Source organism: Neoarius graeffei, chromosome 19, assembly GCF_027579695.1.
Source record: "Neoarius graeffei isolate fNeoGra1 chromosome 19, fNeoGra1.pri, whole genome shotgun sequence".
Taxonomy (NCBI): domain Eukaryota; kingdom Metazoa; phylum Chordata; class Actinopteri; order Siluriformes; family Ariidae; genus Neoarius; species Neoarius graeffei.
In genome coordinates, this window is record NC_083587.1 from 39,461,911 (window position 1) to 39,484,628 (window position 22,718).

At 44.6% G+C, this 22,718-nt stretch overlaps 1 protein-coding gene across 1 annotated transcript in view; it reads right to left on the reverse strand.

Annotated features, from left to right (window-relative positions):
• The window catches only part of myripb (myosin VIIA and Rab interacting protein b), a 97,548-nt gene extending 75,111 nt beyond the window's left edge, over positions 1-22,437 (reverse strand). The window contains exons 1-2 of the mRNA XM_060900059.1: positions 22,328-22,437; positions 2,657-2,878 (exon numbers count right to left, since the gene is read on the reverse strand). Of these exons, the coding sequence (XP_060756042.1) occupies positions 2,657-2,878; positions 22,328-22,437 (332 nt within the window). The remainder of the gene's footprint in view (positions 1-2,656; positions 2,879-22,327) is intronic.
• Positions 22,438-22,718: the final 281 nt, after the last annotated feature.

The following is a 22,718-nucleotide window of genomic DNA, read 5'->3' on the forward strand; positions in this document are numbered from 1 at the left end:
CCTTTTCATCCAACTCATCCAATCCGATCCAACTCATTCATTCCATTCTGCCTCTTTCCTATATCATCTTATATCATCCTATATACCCACTGGGATAGGTTCTAACACTCTAGTAGAAGAAGAAGAAGAAGCCTGTATTAGCACAGTGAAATTCATCCTCTGCATTTAACCCATCTGAAGCACTGAACACATGCATGGGCAATGAGCACACACACACACACATATACCCAGAGCAGTGGGCAGCTATGCTACAGCACCCGGGGAGCAGTTGGAGGTTTGGTGTCTTGGTGTCAAGGGCACTTCAGCCCAAGACCGCCCCATGTTAATCTAACCTGCATGTCTTTGGACTGTGGGGGAAACCGGAGCACCCGGAGGAAACCCACGCAGACACGGGGAGAACATGCAAACTCCACACAGAAAGGGTTGAACCCAGAACCTTCTTGCTGTGAGGCGACAGTGCTAACCACTACACCACCGTGCAACTTCTGCAAGAGCCAAAACCTAAATTCTAGAGATCTATAGATGACAAAAATTACATCTCATCTCATTATCTCTAGCCGCTTTATCCTGTTCTACAGGGTCGCAGGCAAGCTGGAGCCTATCCCAGCTGACTACGGGCGAAAGGCGGGGTACACCCTGGACAAGTCGCCAGGTCATCGCAGGGCTGACACATAGACACAGACAACCATTCACACTCACATTCACACCTACACTCAATTTAGAGTCACCAGTTAGCCTAACCTGCATGTCTTTGGACTGTAGGGGAAACCGGAGCACCCGGAGGAAACCCACGCGGACACGGGGAGAACATGCAAACTCCGCACAGAAACCCGGACCTTCTTGCTGTGAGGCGACAGCGCTAACCACTACACCACCGTGCCACCCGCAAAAATTACATATTATATAATATATAATATTGACATATTAACACTATGCCAACATTTATTTTACTTCTTATCAAGAAACACAAATTATTTCCACTGTGAATTACATTTGATGCAAGCTGTTGTGGTTTCCCAGCCATAATGTGTGTACATATGGCTTACGCTATGGCAAAGCTAGCTAAATAAATATAGCCAAACATACATCTCTTAACATATCAAGCGTATGTGTTATTAATATTACATAAATGATGACACAATAAACCTTCGCAAGAGCATGGGGAGTATCGTGAGCATTTCTATGATGCTATAGTAACAGATCACAAATAAAAGTTCAGTGTATTCCATAAAGTTTTCAGGGAAACAAGATGCTTTAGTTTAGCACATAAATTCTGTAATTGCAATGTTTTTAAAATAAAAGGTTTTACAAAAACAAATTGAACTATCTACCCATTATCTCTAGCCGCTTTATCCTGTTCTACAGGGTCGCAGGCAAGCTGGAGCCTATCCCAGCTGACTACGGGCAAAAGGCGGGGTACACCCTGGACAAGTCGCCAGGTCATCACAGGGCTGACACATAGACACAGACAACCATTCACACCTACGGTCAATTTAGAGTCACCAGTTAACCTAACCTGCATGTCTTTGGACTGTAGGGGAAACCGGAGCACCCAGAGGAAACCCACGCGGACACGGGGAGAACATGCAAACTCCACACAGAAAGGCCCTCTCCGGCCGCTGGGCTCGAACCCAGGACCTTCTCGCTGTGAGGTGACAGTGTTAACCACTACACCACTGTGCCGCCCCCAGATTGAACTAATTTTTATATATTTAATTTATTCAACTCGCTATCTAGTTTTCGCCACTTAGCCTACAAAGGAAAATGTCAGGCTTCAATTCAGCAAAAGCATTTCGATTAAATAACCACATTTGTATTTCCTATGCATATTTGAATATAGCATAATGTATGGTATTTGTTTCCCATATGTCCAAGTACCTCGAAATGCTGACCACTGATACCATTAACACTGACTGCTTCAGGGGGAATGACCAAAAGAAAGGGAGTGAGAGAAAGAGAGGGGAGAGATGGAAGAATAGTGGAGCAAATGAAAGCACCTTGCCTGTGTAGTTTAAATACAATCTCTATGATGCTAGGAAATATTTCACTTATATTTTCTCTCTCTCTCTCTCTCTCTCTCTCTCTTTCTCTCGCTCTCCTTCCATGTTTCTGAAAAGCATTTGTCCAGTAATCCAGGGAGCTGGATCGAAGTGCCCCTCCCTTTATCTGCTCATGCCTCTCTCTTCTATTCCCTCCTCTAACACATGCATGAGTCCTCTGTTCTCTTTTCTTCATCTGAAGAAGCCCCTCAGGTCACACAGAATAAATACATAGCAGTAATGTGTGCAAAACCCTGTATGAGTGTATTCATGCTGTTTTGCGTACAAATCTTACATTTTGTTCTGTAGCTGCAGGTGTGCATATGCATGTGTGTGTGTGTGTGTGTTGTTTCCTGGTGTCCATGCAAACCAACAAGCCATGTCTGTCTGTTTGTTTCTCGATCTGTCTTGAATGAAACACTCATATGTAGCTCCTCTTTCTCTAACTCTAGGTGTTTATTGCTCCTTCTCACCACCATATAGTCAAAATGGACAACAAGCAGAACAATGTCTTTGAGTTTCTGCAGGTGCATGCACATGACCGTGTGTGTGTGTGTGTGTGTGTGTGTGTGTGTGTGTGAGAGAGAGAGAGAGAGAGAGAGAGCGTGATTACTGACCTGCTCTTGTGGCAAAAGGTACAGACATAGCCATTCTCTTGTTGGCTGTAGGAGCAGCAGGCTTTGCAAACGTTGTAGCGACAGTTGAGGCAGACACGGCGTGGCTTGAGAAAGAAGCCGAATGGCCCACAGCAGCGAATGCAGCATTGCTCATTAAAGCCGCGCTGCTTGGCCAGCAGCAGACAGCGTGCGCCCTCCTCCTCCAGCTCATGCTTCAAATCACTACACAGAGAAATAGGAAGGGAGGGAGCAAATGAGAGAGTAGAATTGTTTAGAAAGGGGAGAGAGAGAGAGAGAAAGGTGAGATAAGAGTGGATAGAGATCGAAAGACAGAAGCCTTCACTGATCAATCTAGCATAGAAACCAGTGCAAATCTGAATGTAGAAATCATCGTACGAGAGGGTTTCGAGGCCGTGCCCCTAGACTTTATGACAAGGAGAGGCATAATACGGCCATGGAGAGAAACTTCTCTGCCCTCAAAATAAAAGCTCAAAGTTCAAATGAATTAATTATTTGTTTCTGGTAGCCTAAAAAGTAACATCATAGGGAGTCAGAAAAATGTAGTATGGACAGAAATCAATGCTGCGATCAACAGTGTTGCCATCGATAATTGAACTCCAGCTGATGTTTGAATATTTAATTTATACCTCTGTGTTATAGTCATTGTAGGGGGGCTGCCATGCCATAGCCATCTCATCTCATCTCATCTTATTATCTCTAGCCACTTTATCCTGTTCTACAGGGTCGCAGGCAAGCTGGAGCCTATCCCAGCTGACTATGGGCGAAAGGCGGGGTACACCCTGGACAAGTCGCCAGGTCATCACAGGGCTGACACATAGACACAGACAACCATTCACACTCACATTCACACCTACGGTCAATTTAGAGTCACCAGTTAACCTAACCTGCATGTCTTTGGACTGTGGGGGAAACCGGAGCACCCAGAGGAAACCCACGCGGACACGGGGAGAACATGCAAACTCCACACAGAAAGGCCCTCGCCGGCCACGGGGCTCGAACCCGGACCTTCTTGCTGTGAGGCGACAGCGCTAACCACTACACCACCATGCCGCCCTGCCATAGCCATAGTACCCACAATTCCCTGCTTCACTTTATGGCCCATCTTCTCCCCTTCCACTGTTATAGCATTGAACACAACAATCCCTGTACTCGATGCCATGTTCTATCTCCGCCCATTCTTCTGACTCCCTGTAATGGTAATGGATACAGAGATGATACCGGATACCAAATACAGTGATGTCACGACTGTGCTTTAAAACCCGCGGTGGAATCGAAATTCTTTCTCTCTGGTGGTGGATCCCCACGCGTGAAAGAGAGACGTCGTTGCATCTGTGCTAAAGAAGAACAAAGAACAAAGAACGAGCTATTGATACCGGACTTTTAGCCAAAGTTCAATGTATTTGATCTTCACATAGTTGTAATAATAACTGAACTGGTTAGTTACTGCAGCCCACGCAGTATTTTAAAAGAGAAAAGGTGACCGGATCCCTTTTCCCTTTGCAACATCGACGAACTACAGACAAGATTCCTTCCAGATCATCGGACGACTGACGGGACACCAAAGATCTTCAGCTGACGAGCTGTAAAAGCAAAAGGAACAGAACTGTTTTCTCCCTGGACCTGCACTCCGCGCTGTCTTTGGATAACAGACGACGCACCTTCGGTTGCCAAGCAAGAGCGATCTCAATTAAGGCTGGCATCTGGGCAATTGTTAGTCTTAGCTGTGGCTAGTTAATGCGAAGAGTGTTGTTTATTTGAATTCATTCATGGTTTAAATGTACAGTACGCATTTTGATTCACATGAAAGCCGGTCTTAGACCGCGTGTTGTTTGATTTGCTTTGTTTACTATTCGTATTAGTTACATCATGCATGCGTTCTCTCTCTCTGTCTCTCTTTCTCTTTTTAACTCCCTCCGTTGCACTACACCCCTCAACATTGGGATTTCAGGAGTAGCTAAGGGTTGGGTAGAAGTTTGGGTTTAAGGCCTAGTTGAGACTAGCTCTTAAGTTACAGATCCTTTGTTACTCTCCCTCATGCGCTCTCCTTGTTGCCCACCCCCCTTTAGGCCGAGCCTAGCACAAAGGCTCGCGCACTACATTCACATACCACACCTATCTCGCCCGCACCCACGCACAGCCTCGTTCCCTCACGCCCCTCCTCCTTGTCGTGCACCTGCGCACGCTCTCTCTCCCTAGCTCCTCCTCATCTCGTTGCTGCGCACACGCACACACACGCCTACACTCACTCACACACACACACACATACACACTCTCACACAGACACACATAAACACGTGATTTCCCTCTCACATTTTAACATTCACTCGCCCCTGTACTGTAACACTTGCATATAGCCCATTACTTCTGATCACCATTAGTGCCTTGGTTATCATCATATTCACTGCTGATTTCTCATCCTGTTTACTGCTGGTTATTATTCTACTTACTACTGACTATTGCTTTATACACTACTGATTATTACTTGTATACATTGTATCACCATTTTTTTATTGAATTATTCCTTGGCTGCTATTGTTGCTATATCTGATCAGTATTAGTTTGCTAATTCATGTCAGCTATTTCAATAAATGGCACCTTTGAAGTAAACTGTGTCCTGTCTATTGCTACAACATTCACTGAGTGCCGACCTCTGCCAACAAGTATTATAATTGCCTTCGCCCATTTGGTTGTTATATGAATGTTATAGATCTAAAGTAAACATATTACATTAGAGCTACAACACTCACTAAAACTATAGCAGCAACTATAGCAAAAAAAACCTGAAAGAAGAAGAAGAAAATAATGTCGGAGTGTGTTGCTGAATCAACCGAGGATGAAATAAAAACCCCACTCAAAAACAAAAACCCCCCAAAAATAAAAAAAACCCACAACAAAATATGGAATGAAAGTATTTCATGGTAAAAACGTATCTTTTTTATTTTTCAGTAATTATTATTATAGCATTTTTCACAAATTGCTGCTGTCATTTCGACGGTTTGTTTACATTCTAAGCGGAAATGATTTTCTCAGATGGTTTATATTACTTTATAAATTGTATAGGTTGATATACCTTATAAACTCGATATACCTTATAAATTACACACAATATGATATCAACAACAGTAAATCGTAAAAAAAAAAAGTTATAAAATTATCCTGTCATTAAAGTTACGTAAATGTTGTCTCTCTCTCTCTCTCTCTCTCTCTCTCTGAATGGGATTTCCACTTCATATTTTTATTATGGTCGAGGTGCAGAGACAGATGCAAGTGCAGAAACCTTTTATTTACACAGGATCATCAAAGCAAAAAAAAAAAAAACACCAGGCATGAAAAGATGCCAACAGTAGACATGAAGAACAAAACAAGCATCAGCAAGGGAAATGAAGACAAACACAAGACAAACTAACACAAGCCGGGGTTTAAATAAGGTGAGTAATAAGTAAAACAAGAAGACAGAGTCATCTATATCCCCCGCCCTATCTACCAACTATATACCAAGTTTCACGATATTATTTGTTACATTTTTCAGGTTCTGCTGCAGGAAACCAACCCTACCTCTTTACAATGACCTCAGCAGCCCATGGCATAAACCCACCAGACCTTTGGTCCAGGCGAGCTAAAATTTAAAATTTCTCACATTTCTTAGTATCAAAAGGCACATATACATTACTTAATCAACATATATACCAACTTTCAAGACCATAACACTCATAGTTTTCAAGTTCTGCTCCGGAAACAAAACCTACCCCGAAGACTAACCTGAGAGACTAAGTGTGAAATTGTTTCCATGGAAACGTGAAAAATTTAAATTTCTCACATTTCGTAGTATGAAAAGGCACATCTGCATCACCTTGTTAACATGTATACCAAGTTTCAAATCCATATCATGAATAGTTTCGGATATATGCTCCGGAGACTAACATTGCTCTTAGAAACTAAGTCAAAATCTATTTTTTATATAAAAATTTGAAAAATACTTTTTTTTTTCAAAAATCCAAAATAGCAAAAGGCACCAGTTCACATGTTGCTTGATATGTATACAAAGTTTCATGAAGATATCTTCAGTAGTTTTAAAGATATGGCCCGAAAACGTGACCAGACGGACAGCCGGACGGACAGCCAGCCGGCCGGACAGACGGAACCCGTTTCTATATCCGCCGCTGTAAGATTGTGTGTGTTCTCGTGCATAGCTGTCCTGAGCTTTATGACCCTTTCACACCCTGGTAAACGTGCATAATCGCGAGAACATACTCTTTTATTTTCTCTGTACCTTCTAGTTTCGCTGAAACCACATTCCTGGTTCCTCCTGTTCTAGGGGGTGTATGGTCTGCTCTTTCATGTATAACAAAAACGACTCCTTATCTGGCGAGTTCACCTTGTGCCCCCGAGCCCCTTACTTATCTTGTCACGCAAGCTTCTGATGTATATAAACCCTGCTCTTTCTGTGTATCGTTGAGCAGTGCTTGAATAAACCAGATTGATTTAACTCGTGTGGTTTGTTTTTACCCTGCTCCAGAGCGCTCTTATGTCGACGCATCTGAACTAGGACAGACGCAGGTTCTAACAATTTGGTGACCCCGACGTGATACTCTCAATCAGGTAAGACATGTTTGATTGACTACCTGGTTGGCAGTAGTTTCGTAGTGTCCTACGGAGGACAGTTTTCCCTGGTTCGAGTCCAGGAAGAGCGCGCTATACAAATTTACGACACATTTCCGTCTGTTCCTCTTCAGATCCGTCTGTTGTCATTGTACGATGGGAAACTCGTTCCCTAAACCTGCGCCAGGGGAAACCCCGGCCGAGTGGATGACTAGGTGCGGTTTCGCTTATCATGTTTCTCCTTGGCTCGATAATTTGGCAGGTTGGACCGAGGCCAACCCTCAAATTCCTTCATATCCTCGCCAAGGTACTTTCGATCCTGGTTATCTTGCATCGGCCTATCGCATGATTTATGAGGGATTAGGGGACCCCGGTTGGGATCGCCCGTATATGCGGGAGGGTTCCGCTAAGTGGTACGATATGAAAAGATTTGGGATAATTTTAAACAGGCTTATACTCCCCGTTCAGTCCTGAAATCCATCCCGAAGCCTCGGGCTGCACCCGTCACCAAGGAAACGGAGGAGGCGGCGCTAGGAAAATCCAAATCTCATTCTGCTCCTCCAGCCTCGTTAGACAGTAAACCTCCACCTTATAGTAAGGCTGGAAAAGTTATTGGTAAATCGCCGTCAGCTGCAAAAACGATTCCTAAAATTTATCCGTCCCTGGCTGCTGTGTCTGCGTGCCCCCCCCCCCACGGTTGACAGAGGGCAGCGTCCCGGAGGGATAAAGGGTGCGCCTGCATCAGCCAAGAACGGCAAAGACGAAGAAAGTAGTGACGATACCGATGATGACACCGATGACGATGATGATTGGGATAATCCTGACGATGTGGGACCAGACGCCGGCTCGCGTCCTTATCCGCCACAAAACGCTGCTTGTGTATGGGTTGCAAAGCGCAGTGGTATTGATATAACTCCCCCGTCCCCGTCGGCTCTTAAGGACATCATCTCGCTTCTTCCGTCACCCGATAAGCCCTTGCTTTTTGTTGATCAGTTAATTAATGTTTCTCGTAATTGTCAGCTTACGGGAGCTGATTACCGGTTTATTCTGCAAAATAAATTAGGAGGCGCATATGATGAGACGGCCCTGTTAGAAAACGTACAGGTCCTCCGCCCCGTCAACGATATTGCTGTTAATGTTAAGGAGGAATTGCCTCCGGTAGGGGAAAACGGTCGCCCTCGCCAGCGCACCGTGTCTACCTTCTTTTGGAAAGACACGCCGGACGCGCTGCAGCAGCTTCGCGAGCAGTTGACGCGATACCTGCTCGCCTTAAAACAAGCAAATAGAGACCTGTCACAGGTCACTAATTGCAAACAGGAGCGTTCTGAGCTGACGTCGGCTTTCTGGAAGCGCTTTGGGGAAGTTTGGCAACATTTGGGAGGTCTCGAACTCAATTTGGCAAACCCGAACCCAATGTTCTTGTCCACCTTTTTGTCTAATTGTCGCCCCGAAATACAGAGCGTTTTAAAACATCACTGGAGTGACCGGAATAATCTGGTCCTCCGCCAGGCCGGGGAGCGAGTACGCACGCTGGAGAGCGATGGTCTCCTAGACTGTAAGATGAATAAAGCATGTTTATCTGTTGTGCCGGGCGGACGGGTGGATGGCCGACAGGAGAGGGGTCGCCGAATGGGGCCGCGCGGTGGGGGAGGGAGGAGAAATGGAAAGTGCCACTATTGTGGAAAAGAGGGGCACTGGATAAGAGAATGTCATGCGAAACAGCGAGATGAGCAGGAACGCGAGAAACCCGTCATGCGCGCCGGTTCAAGCCCCACAGGGCAGAGAGATCCTGCCCGCCCATAGGGCTGCCCTCAGAGCGATGAAACCCCGACCGTTGCTATGTTAAATCTTTTATTCAGCTCCCCTCTTAACGAAGATCTTCCCACTATTGTTTTATGCCTGGCAGGGACTGAATATCCTTTTTTACTCGACACCGGGGCTACCATGTCCTCAGTGGGGAGGGAATATGCGGGTCCTTTATCTACACGGTCTGTAAGCTCTGTGGGAATAGAAGGGGTTCCTTTCCATTCCAGTTGCACGCCCCCCCCTTTCTGTTACTTGTGCCCTTGATCCTTTACTGAAGTTTTCTCACTCCTTTGTTTGCATGCCTGATTGCCCTTTTAACCTGCTTGGACGGGACCTCATGAGCCTCCTAGGGCTCTCTATTTCTTTTAGTGGCTCACACATGGTTGTTGACATACCAGACGAAACCTCGTCGGCTGCTCTTGCCCTCACCTCTCTTTCTCTTCCCCATAACCTTCTCAATGCTGCTTGTGCCGTTACCTGCCTCACACCCTCTCTTTCTGATCTCCCAGCTTCTCTTTGGGCGGAACATAAGGACGAGGTGGGCTTTGTTAACTGTACCCCTTACGAGGCGGTCATTAAACACTCTTCGCCAGTATATGTAAAACAGTACCCCCTTTCCCCAGCTAAACTGTCTGGCATTGATGATGTTCTGTGTTCTCTCCTAGAGCAAGGTGTGGTTGTTCCCTGTGTTAGCCCTTATAACACCCCAGTGAATCCGGTGCAGAAGCCCAACGGCACGTGGCGTTTCACCCAGGATTTGCGTAAGATTAATGAGTTAATTATCCCAGTCGCCCCATTAGTTCCAGACGTTCCCTCTCTTATGGCCTCGATTCCGTGTGAACATGCGTTTTTCTCTGTAATTGATCTCTGTTCTGCCTTTTTCAGCGTCCCTGTGGGCCACGACACGCAGCCCCTGTTCGCTTTTACGCACAGGGGAAAGCAGTACACATGGACCAGGTTACCCCAAGGATATGTCGATTCCCCCGCGGTTTTTACAGCCGTAGTGAGGGACGCCTTGGCCGGTTTGTGCCTCCCCTCGGGCTCCTCCGTGCTCCAATACGCGGATGATCTTCTGGTAACGGCGGAGGATAAGGACATTTGCGCTACAGCTACACTTGCTCTCCTCTCCCTTCTGGCGCAAGAAGGTTTCAAGGTCTCACGAACTAAGCTTCAGTTCTGCCTCCCCACTGTCCGATACCTGGGTCACGATCTCTCCCAGGGCTCCCGCAGGCTCAGCCCCGAGCGTGTGCAGGTCATCCTAGACACTCAGGTGCCTGCCACGAAACACGCCCTCATGGCTTTTCTGGGACTTATCAATTACTGCCGCCAGTGGATTCCTGACTGTTCCACCTATGACAAGTGTCTGCGCTCTGCAATTCTGCACTCGGACCCTTTGACTCAGCCCTTGGTGTGGTCTGATGAGATGCTGACGGCCTTCAGGGCCTTGAAACAGGCTTTATGCTCGGCCCCTGCTCTCGGACTTCCGAATTACCGTTTGCCGTTTCATTTATATGTGTGCAACCAGCAGGGAACTGCGTCTGGGGTTTTGGCGCAGGAGCACGGGGGGGGTATGCGGCCTTGTGCGTTCCTCTCTAAAACTCTCGATTCTGTGGCACAGGGTCTCCCTGCTTGCCTCAGGGCGGTGGCTGCATGTGCTGTCATGGTCACGGACGCTGAACGGCTGGTTTTGTCTCACCCGCTTGTTCTCCACACCTCACATGATGTAGTGCACGTTTTAAAGAACCTCAGTACCCAGCATTTATCCGCTCAGCGTCGCTCTGGATATGAGTCTATTCTTTTGGCCACCGAAAACCTTACTGTTAAGCCCTCCTCCTCCTTTGATTCTCTCGCGCACGCGCTTCAGCGCCTCCTCAATTCACAGGATGATTTTCTTCCTTCTGAAACACACGACTGCATTTCTAGCATTCTTTTCGAGACAAGTATCCGCCCCGACTTACGCTCCACCCCGTTACTTTCAGGTGATTCGCTGTTTGTGGACGGCTCGTGCTCACGCCCCTCTGACGGCGTTTTCGTGTGTGGTTATTCTGTGTGCCGCCTTCCTGATGAAACTGTTGAAGCTTTTTCTCTTCCTTTCTCCTCGGCTCAGGCTGCCGAACTATACGCTCTAACCCGTGCATGTGTTATTGCTCAGGACACCGACGTCACTATCTACACTGATTCACGCTACGCTTTCGGCGTTGCTCATGACTTTGGTCGGATTTGGGCTTCGCGTGGGTTCACCACTGCAGACGGTAAGCCCATTTCTCATTCTTCGCTTGTTACTGATCTTATTACAGCGTGTCTTCTCCCGCGCTCTTTAGCCATTGTTAAGACTCGTGCTCATTGTATTGGGGACTCTTTTGAGATCAGGGGAAACTCTCTCGCCGATCGCATTGCCAAAGCCGCGGCTGCCTCCGGTGTTTTTCCGCCTTCGCTTACTCTCTCCCTGGTCTCATCCAGCCGTATGATTAGTGCCGTTCTTCCGGACATTGACTTGATCTCCCTCCAGGCCTCCGCTTCGGCCTCAGACAACCATTTCTGGGACTCATGCGGCGCGCAGCCGTCTGACGGCGTTCGGATCGATGCTCAGGGCCGCCTTTGTTTGCCTAGACATTGCACTCCATTTCTCGTCCGCGAGTTTCATGGTCCCACTCACCGCGGACGAAGGGGGGTAGTGGAGGATTTATCCAAAATATTTTGCATCGACAAAATACACACCGATGTACATCACATTCTAGACAGATGTTTAACGTGCGCCCAGAATAATCCATCTAAACCAGGCGCGGTACATCAGCACCTTCCCATACCTGACACGCCGTTCCAGGAATGGCAGATTGACTTTACTCACATGCCAAAACAGGGCCCCTTTAAGTATCTCTTGGTCATGGTCGACAAATTTTCACGATGGGTGGAGGCTTTCCCTTGCGGGAAAGAAGACGCTCGCACGGCGGTAAACAAATTGACGCAAGAAATCATTCCGCGTTATGGTCTCCCGGTAGGGATAGACTCTGACAAAGGTACACCGTTCACCTCTAAGGTGACACAAGAACTGTGTAAAGACTTAAAGATCCATTGGCGTTTCCACATCCCGTACCATCCGCAGTCCTCCGGCATTGTGGAGCGCGCAAACAGAACAATCAAGGGTAAGCTGCGTAAAGCCATGCAAGAAGCTGGTACTAAAAATTGGGTACAAGTTTTGCCTTTAGTTCTCGCTGACATGCGAATGACCGCTCAAGTGGCCCTCGACAACCTGTCTCCGTACGAGCTCGTGATGGGCCGGCCTTTTCCTACACCCTGGCGCAGAGGTATGCAGGCTATAGGAACGAGTGATCTTGATGTACATCTCAGTGAGTACGCCGTGGGTCTCATGCGGGTGTTGGATGAGTACTGGACGAGACTAAATTCCAAAAAGCCTCCCATTCCTGAGGCACCCACTCACCCCTTTGAGGTAGGGGATAAAGTGTTGGTAAAGAAATTCGCTAAATTAGGCACTCCTCTAGAGGAACCACCCTACAGTGAACCCACGGATGTGCTCGCTGTAACTCGAACGGCTGTACTAACTGACCTTTTTCCACAGTGGATCCACGCCAGCCGAATCAAGAAGGCTCCAATAGTAAATTGAATCTATGATGATGATGTCTAACAGGTTTTTGTGTTACAGAAGGTTGTTGTGACAATAGCTGACGGCCTTTTCAGGGATCCCCTTTCCAGCATCCGGAGTGATCCGGTTTCGGCTGATCTACAAAGAGGGGATGGTCGGTGCGTCCCGCAGACTTCTGAACTGAGGAATCTGGAAGACACGTGAGCCTGGGCTACCTTCAACTATCTACATCCTGTGGACACAGAAAGAACAAAGTCAGTGACCAGTATGACTTTCCTTCTGGTATTGGTCTTAGCGCTTGGAGCAGGGAATCCCGCTCAAGCCAGCCACGAGGACAACGTTTTTTGGCGATTTGCCAATTGGACTGCTAAACAACATACTAATCAGTCTTGTTATGTCTGTCAATACGTTAGAGTCTAAACTGTAGTTATACTCTGTAAACAAAGTATAAAAGAGGGGATTGTAAGATTGTGTGTGTTCTCGTGCATAGCTGTCCTGAGCTTTATGACCCTTTCACACCCTGGTAAACGTGCATAATCGCGAGAACATACTCTTTTATTTTCTCTGTACCTTCTAGTTTCGCTGAAACCACATTCCTGGTTCCTCCTGTTCTAGGGGGTGTATGGTCTGCTCTTTCATGTATAACAAAAACGACTCCTTATCTGGCGAGTTCACCTTGTGCCCCCGAGCCCCTTACTTATCTTGTCACGCAAGCTTCTGATGTATATAAACCCTGCTCTTTCTGTGTATCGTTGAGCAGTGCTTGAATAAACCAGATTGATTTAACTCGTGTGGTTTGTTTTTACCCTGCTCCAGAGCGCTCTTATGTCGACGCATCTGAACTAGGACAGACGCAGGTTCTAACAGCCGCCAAACTTCATTTGGGCCAGGGATAAAAAAGCGAAAGCAGGTGTGCCTGTGTAATGCTGTCTATAAGCAGAGTATGTGGGAATTCAAGGGGTCATGCTTGTATGCTTGGGCAAGCCAGCAGATAGGGTGGTCTGATGCTATAAGCAAAAATGTTATAAATAACTTTTGCTTAAACAAATGTTCAGAAACAGGAAGACACCTCTCTCAATGGAGACGTGATGCAGCTCAGCTCGTGCCATATTGCTAACTAGCTAATGTCTCAGTTTGGGCTTGTCACAACAATGCACTTGCCGCCTCGTAAGTTATACCTCATACAGTATGTGGTCTTGCACAGTTTGCGCTCGGTAGCATTCTGTTAAATGTAGTCACGTGGGAATACACAATATCCATTACTTTTCCGTTCAGGAAGACTGAGAGGAAATCAAAATTTGTTATCTATTCCGGTTGTTTTTACCTCATACAATTTTACCTCATACAATGTGAAAGGGGCGAGAGAGAGAGAGAGAGAGAGAGAGAGAGAGAGAGAGAGAGAGAGCATAAGTGATGGGGAAGTGAGTAAATCAACACAATCAGCTAGATGGAAGGGGAGAACATAAGAAAAAGAGAGTGAAAAAAGGATAAACATAAAAAGTGACAGAAGATGAGAGTGAAAATGACACAAAAAGTAAGACGGTGGCTAGAGATGGGCAAAAGAAAGGAGAGAGAGAGAGAGATCATCTGAAGGAGAAAGTGGAAAGCACAGTAGAAGTCATGTGGAATAACTGATGCTGTAAGGAATAAAAAATTAAAAAGGAGAAACTGCAGCAAATGAACAGGGAAGCACTCTGTGTGCATACTGTAATGTGTGTGTCTGTAGGGCAATCCTTATTTTCAGTCTTATTCGCATTGGTTTCTATCGTAATGATGTTGCCCCAGGAGGAGTAATGAAATGGTATCTAAAAGTAGAAGTCGCTGACATAAACAAACCAAAATGGGGGACATTAACTGGGCTTGCTTTTTTACCACATGGCAATGTGGAGTAGTGGTGCAGGTTTTATTAAAATAATGAGACAGTATCAGAGACGGAGGCCTGGCCTGCTCCACTTTATGTCGTGCACCACCAAACTAACATGTGTCCTGCATGTGTAAATGTGAACTTTACATGCAGTCAAAAGTCACAGACTTGAAAAGAAAAACACCTGGAACAGGGCTAAAAATTAACTTCAGTGCTTGGTCACCACTCGAGCCAGTATTCCTGAATTCTTAGTGGCCCAGGCCAAAATAAAGTGGCCCTTAAATTTCCTCTAGCTGAAAAAAAAAAAAAAATTTAAACCATTTTTACTTGAATAACACCCCTTATGCCCCAGAAATGGATTAATCAACAACATTAATTCTATGTAATTGTTGTTTAGAAATTGTACATTATTCAAACATTACACTACATTACAGTCATTTATCCATCCATCCATCCATTATCTGTAGCCGCTTATCCTGTTCTCCAGGGTTGCGGGCAAGCTGAAGCCTATCCCAGCTGACTATGGGCGAGAGGCAGGGTAACCCCTAGACAAGTCGCCAGGTCATTGCAGTACAGTCATTTGACTGACATTTTTATTCAGTGACTAACAATAAGTGCATGTAGCCTCAGTAGCCAAGAGAATCCAAGAGCGACCAGTGCTAAAGTATAAACAAATAGCCTACAAATACCATCCAATATGTGGAATGATCAGCGTAGTCAAGAAGTTGAAGAAGCTTGGACAAATACATAGACAAGGAATTATTTAAGTATGGTATGTTTATTGTTTCCAAAGTTTGACGGCATTTGCGTCTGCATTAAAATGGTTAGCCTGTGCTTCTCTGACTGAGCTTTTGCTTCTTGAACCTATACAAGAGACATCACAGTACAGTCGGCTGGTAGAGTTCTGTTAGACTAGAGCTAGGTGCTTATGGTTCATATAGTTATGATATTCGGCAGACACTTTTGTCCAAAGCAACTTACAATATATAGACATTGCATTATTCGTAAACCAGTACAATAATACAATTGCTCTACTCTGACACAGTCTACCTTCCAGATGATAGCTGCTGCAGAACTGCAAGATTTCCCTTTTTTTGCTCTGGCTAGGCTCAACCTCAGCCTTTAAGCAAACAAACTCGCCCTCTCTTTTACACATAATTTTGCCCGTTTTATTACTGTGTAGATAATTGTTCGCCTCTGTGCTTTTGTAGTTCCTTAGCTCCTCGCCATCAGTGCCCTCACTAGGAATAAAATAATTGACAATGTCAACGTAGCAGACGTTGGGTCACAACTTCACGTCATCTATCCATTCCATGAGGGTAGACAGATGGGGCACTTTGATCATATTATCCCCATGGTACGTCAGAAAATCAGACCCATGTAACCATCTTTTAGTCATCTTTGATCTAGCAGTTAGTGTTAGCTACAAACGTCAACACAGTGGAGTGGAAGAAAGATACCGGCTTCCGTTATGATGCAACAGTGAATCATGGGAAAGGTCAGAGTTCGGGAAAGTTGTGGATATCATGGAGCGATCTGAAAACTCACAAACGGCTTTGAATTTTGCACTTTAGAACTAAACTTTTACTAGAATTCATGACCTTAGAGTTGAGGAAAGGAAAGCAAGGGGAAAAAAGGTACTTCAAGGAAGGAACATTTTATTTAATTTTTATTGTAATTTTTTTCGTACTTCTCAAATCATAGTCGCCCTTCGGGTGATCAAACCTCAACTTTTAGTGGCCCTGGTCAGTTTTTAATCGCCACTGGCAACCATGCGACCGCCAAGTTTCTACCCTGCTGAAATCCGATCAGAACCGTGAGACCTCAACAGATTTGAAAAATGCAATTTGATTCATATTTCAAACCACACACAAATGTGGTCTCAAATAGATTTGTAAAAATTGGATCTCATGATTTTCGGCTGTTCAGGCTTGCTGCAAATGATCAGGTTCAAGTAGGATATGCACATAAATTGGATTTGGACTTAGTCTCAGTCCTAACATAGCCTTACTTCTCCTAGATTAATTTCTCTCTCCAGCCTAACAGAAGATAACAAAAACAACCCTAGATTCCTATTTAATACTGTAGCAAAATTAACTAGGAATAAGACCACCACATGCAGACCACCAATATGTAATCATGATGACTTCAGACTATTAATTTAAAGCCAGACAATTTACTAACTAACCACAATTTGATGACCGTATAACCATATCAGATCAGCAATTAGAAAGTTTTACTCTCCATTGAGAAACCAAACTAAGGCCAAGTTTACATTAGACCGTATCTGTCTCGTTTTCTTCACGGATGTACTGTCCGTTTACATTAAACCGCCTGGAAACGCCAGGAAACGGGAATCCGCCAGGGTCCACGTATTCAATCCAGATCGTGTCTGGTCCGGTGCTGTGTAAACATTGAGAATACGCGGATACGCGGATACGCTGTGCTGAGCTCTAGCTGACGTCGTCATTGGACAACGTCACTGTGACATCCACCTTCCTGATTCGCTGGCGTTGGTCATGTGACGCGACTGCTGAAAAACGGCGCGGACTTCCGCCTTGTATCACCTTTCATTAAAGAGTATAAAAGTATGAAAATACTGCAAATACTGATGCAAATACTGCCCATTGTGTAGTTATGATTGTCTTTAGGCTTGCCATCCTTCCACTTGCAAGTGGTAAGTGATATGCGCTGGGATCACACACACAGCGGCTCAGTCCCGAATCGTGGCTTGTGCACTTCACTCGCGCGCTGTGTGAGCTGCGCAGGGCCGGAGTGCGCACCCTCCAGAGGGCACTCGCTGTTCAGGGCGGAGTGATTTGGAGCGCAGGATGCCTGCGGAGCCGAGCGTATCCGTGTATTGGTGTTGCTGTGTGCACGCGAATCGTGTATTGGTGTTGCTGTGTGCACACTAATCGTTTTAAAAACGTTAATCTGATGATCCGCTGATACGGTCTAATGTAAACCCCACCTAATTTCACTAATTTCCTCATCCAAATCATCAGCTTGTGTACTAGGTCCCTTACCTACATATTTCTACAAACAGATACGAACAAAGACAATCAAACTAAAAATTAAAACTACAAACTAAAAAAAGAAGACAATCTTCTAAAAATAATCAATTGTTCCCTTAGCACTGGCTACCTACATCCTTTAAACTAGTGGTTATCAAACCCCTGGTTTAAAAAAATCTGACCTCGAGCCCTGTCAGCTGTCCAACTATAGACCTCTTGCATTGACGTCACACTTCTGTTAGCAACCGTTGCTACCCTTGTCCTGGGGTACAAGTGAACTTTGTTTACATATGGAAGACAAGTGATACTGAAGATGTCAGATGTCTGTAGTTTGAAGGAAACTACAGCTAAAAAAGCTTTACTACTGGATTACTTGGATAATCTACATCAGAAAGAAGTAAAGGATAGATATACGTGGAAATTAGAGTTTATTAGTGGTTATGATCCTTACAAAATTCCTCGAAATTGAGTGTAGATTTGTGCCGTAGCCTTACCTACAGAGATGTTGGAATGTACCTTCTCACTGCATTTTCTCTGTTTTAATTAAAAAAAACAACATATGGTTTGCTGGAAGAGAAGAGCAGGGAGGATTGGGAATCGAGCAGCTGTGGTTTATTTACACTTGATACTAATTCTTGTAGCATCCTAGCAACCACTGCAAAGATGCATACAAAAATGCCTACTTACCTGAGCAAAAACAATACAGGATTTATCTTGATCCCCAGATCTTTAACTCAGCCACATATAAATGTTGTACACCTCCATGCTCTTCCAGGTTTCATCTGTTTGTCCATGTAGAACAATGTCTGCAGCACCAGGTAGTTTGAGATGTCGGGGAACTCAACTGATGGATAATTTTTCAAATCATAGGAAACATCCTTCTTTGTTAGCGTGTAAGGATCTATCCCGTCACAAAGAACAACTTTCTGAAGGTATCTTGACCGTGCATTGGCCTCTAAACTGCGAAAATAGTCAGAGACGGTTTAATGAGCTCTTTGCATAATGGCAGCCAAATCAGTTTGCCTGACCACCACTTCATTCACCGGAAGTAAACTCGCAAGCAAAAGTCATGTGACTGAATACAACCCATATTCTATTCCAGGTTAACCACTCGCAAAGAATGACTGTAAAACTTTTAACTCTGTGGATTGTCAGTGAAAACATGGCAAGATGGTGGCCGCACACTGCGACTTTTTGGCAGGCCTTGGAGAGAGCTGTTCTCATATAGTGTAGTTGTTGTGGGCTTGAAGCTGGAGTGAAACAAAGGGATTCACTGACAGTTACAGATAAAAAAGGCGTACTGGGTTCTTCATACTTCTGTGAAAAAAAATCTCTTACTCCTGGATCAGAGATATTTCCTTTCTAAAGAAATGCCTAAGTCAAGTTCCTAAGCCACAATCAGAAGTTCAAGACAAAGTTCCAGGGAGATGGTAATACCTTTTATCTTCCTCTATTTGAACAATTGGAACAACCAAAAACAGTGCAAACATGAACCATATTTAAGATAGATTAAATCTTGCTTCCAGGAAAGACGGTGTCTGGTTGTCCCCCAGGAGAAATTATCATGTGAAGCGTGATGTCACGCGCAAGCGGTCGTTTGGCCAATATCAAGCCTCGCCTTTACTTCTAAGATCCAAAAATTTGTAGCACAGCAGTTATGCTTATACCTACATAGGAATAACATTCATGATGTGTATCAGTCAGTATTTAGGCCTTATCATAACACAGAGACAAAGCTGGTTAAAGTGGTAAATGACCTACTGTAGTACTGGCCTCTGATCAGGGCTGTGGCCTCTAATCTCATTGCTTGTGTTGCTTGACCTTAGTGCAGCTTTTGACACCAGTGATCATACTATTCTTCTTGACAGACTAGAAAATGTTGTTGGAGTTAAGGGAATAACCCTCTCCTGGCTTGATCTGACTGATCGTTATCAGTTTGTTGATGTAAGTGGTGACTTTGTTATGCATATTAAGCTAAAGTTTGGTGTTTCACAAGTTTGTTTTTGGCCCACTGCTTTTTTTGTATACATGTTACATCTGGGTAAAATTATTAGTAAACATGGTAATAGCATCGACTGTTATGCTGATGACACACAGTTCTATGTTTCAGCAAAGCAGGATGAGATACACCAACTTAATAAAGCTGCAGAACGTGTAAAGGACATTCGACACTGGATGATTATTAACGTCTGTCTACTTACTTCTGACAAGACAGAAGTATTTGTACTTGGACCACATGCAGCTAGAAGTAGACTTTCTATTTACACAGTAACTCTGGACGGCCTTTTATTTGCATCATGTGCAGCAGTAAAATACCTTGGTGTGATTATTGACTCTAGTCTTTCATTTGAAGATCATGTCGATGATATTACTAGGATAGCCTTCTTTCGTCTCAGAAATATTGCTAAGATAAGAAATACGAGGTCATGACATGATGCAGAGAAACTTAGTTTATATGTTTATTACATCTAGGTTGGATTATTGTAATGATTTACTATCTGGATGTTCCAGTACGTACATGCATAAACAAGCTCCAGCTAGTCCAGGATACACCAGAAGATATGATCACATCACTCCGAACTTATCCAGACTGCATTAGCTCCCAGCCAAATTTCAAATTGCACGTAAATTATAAAATACTACTATTTACATATAAAGCACTAAATGGTCTCATACCACAGTACCTGAGTGAACTTCTTTTTTTTTTTATGATCAGTCATGCCTACCTCAATCAAAAGGTGGAGGCACTTTGTTGGCACCTTGAATAGTGAAGGCAGTGGGCAAAGCTTTCTCTTACAAAGCCCCTCAGTTATCGAACAGCATTCCAGTTATTGTTCAAACACAGTGTCACTGTTTAAGTTTCGGCTGAAAAAATATTTGTTTAGTCAAACATTCAGCAAATAGCTTTTTCTTCGCAGATCTGTAGCGTTCATGGGCATAGAATGATTTGGTGAACTGGGATGTTTGGATGCAGTTGCAACCCCCCAAAACACACACACACACACACACACACACACACACACACACACACACACACACACACACACACACACACATTCACTCAATTATGTTGACTGTGGAGTGGCTGGCCACTTTGTCAAAGGGTACCCTCATATCTGTTAACTTCTGGCCCTCCTTTTTAATTATGCTGTCATAGCTAGTATTGCCAGAGTCCCTTGCACTCTGCACACAATGTCCATGTGTAATAAGAGCATACCTAACAATTGGTGTTCACACCCCCCCCCCCCCCCCCCCCCCCCCTTTGTCGAGCTACATGCTACATTTGAGATGCCAGTGATCCTGTCCCCTTCTGCATTCTGGACCTGTCAGATCCACCCTGGTGCCCTACTTTTATTTGGAGTTCTCATCACCTGAAAATCACTCACTGCCTTTAAGGATGGCCCCACATGGCCTAAAGATCACCATGAAATTACTGTGGATGGTACCACATAGAAACCCTAAAGATGGCTGTGAATGTTCTTGTTCCTTGGATAGCCTCAGTATTGCTACAAACAGTTTTGCACTCAAGTCTTCATCACTGAATAGTTGAGAACACAACAGACTTCAAATTAAAACAATAATGAATTCAGAAATAAATCTGATGCTCATACTCATAAGTTGCTCATAAATTCATAAGTTCCTCATCTCATCTCATTATCTCTAGCCGCTTTATCCTGTTCTACAGGGTCGCAGGCAAGCTGGAGCCTATCCCAGCTGACTACGGGCGAAAGGCGGGGTACACCCTGGACAAGTCGCCAGGGCTGACACATAGACACAGACAACCATTCGCACTCACATTCACACCTACGGTCAATTTAGAGTCACCAGTTAACCTAACCTGCATGTCTTTGGACTGTGGGGGAAACCGGAGCACCCGGAGGAAACCCACGCGGACACGGGGAGAACATGCAAACTCCGCACAGAAAGGCCCTCACCGGCCACGGGGCTCGAACCCGGACCTTCTTGCTGTGAGGTGACAGCGCTAACCACTACACTACCGTGCCGCCCTCATAAGCTCCTGTTTATATAATTGTGCTTTCTGAGTATATAGTATCCAGTTATAGAAGGGAAATTGTTTATAAATCTCTTGTCAATCTGATGAGGATCGATTCCCTTTTGGGTCCTCTCAAGGTTTCTTCCTCATGTTATCTCAAAGAGTTTTTCCTTGCCACCATCACCTTTGGCTTGTTCATTAGGGATAAATTAATACATTTAAAATTTATATCCAGAATTTTATGTACATTTCTATAAAGCTGGTTTGTGACATTGTCCATTGTTAAAAGTGCTGTACAAATACAATTGAAATTGAATTGAAAAACCTTGGAGGATGGCAAATTTTTTGCACTTAACCATATATAACAGAGCAGTACATAACATTACATTAGAGGTATTTAGCAAATTCTCTTATCCAGAGTGATATACAACAGGACCCGGACATACCCACAGCAGTAGGCAGCCCGGGGTGTAGTTGGGGGTTAGGTGCCTTGTTCAAGGGCACTTCAGCCATTCCTGCTGGTCCAGGGAATTGAACAGAGCAGATATATTCTGATAGTATCAGACTGTATTCCGAGCCATGATTTATTGAGTCATATCTATAAAATTCCTGCACTGCATAATGCTTTCTGAGGTGCCTTAATCTGCATACATGTATCTTTTGCTGTTCTACATACTGTGTTAGTCAGTCTGTAAAAAATGCAATCTGCATTTTTTACAGAAAACACAAGGGACAGAGGGAGCAAAGTGTAGACAGATACTTTGTTTGTTACCTGAGGCGATCCTCCTCTTTCTTGCGCAGACTCATATCTCTCCGTACCACTCTGAGCACATGATCTGCCTCATCATCAGTCAGTCCTGAAAGGTCCAGTTTCCGTCCCATCACTGCAGCCAGGTCAAAGGTCAAGCAGGGTCACTGAGATATCAGTGAGCAAATGAAAGGAGAAAAGCCTTCCTAAAAAACAGCAGCAAATAATTTTTATTTACTTGGTATTTCCAAATGTAAATTTAACATTCCTCTTTGTTTGTTGGGATTTGAAAATTATTAGTGTGTAGAAATGTTGTAGGAAATGTCACAATGAACAATACATTGTCCAAAAGTTTTTGGACACCTAACAATCACAACCATATTTACTTGTTGAACATTCCGTTCCAGATTTAATA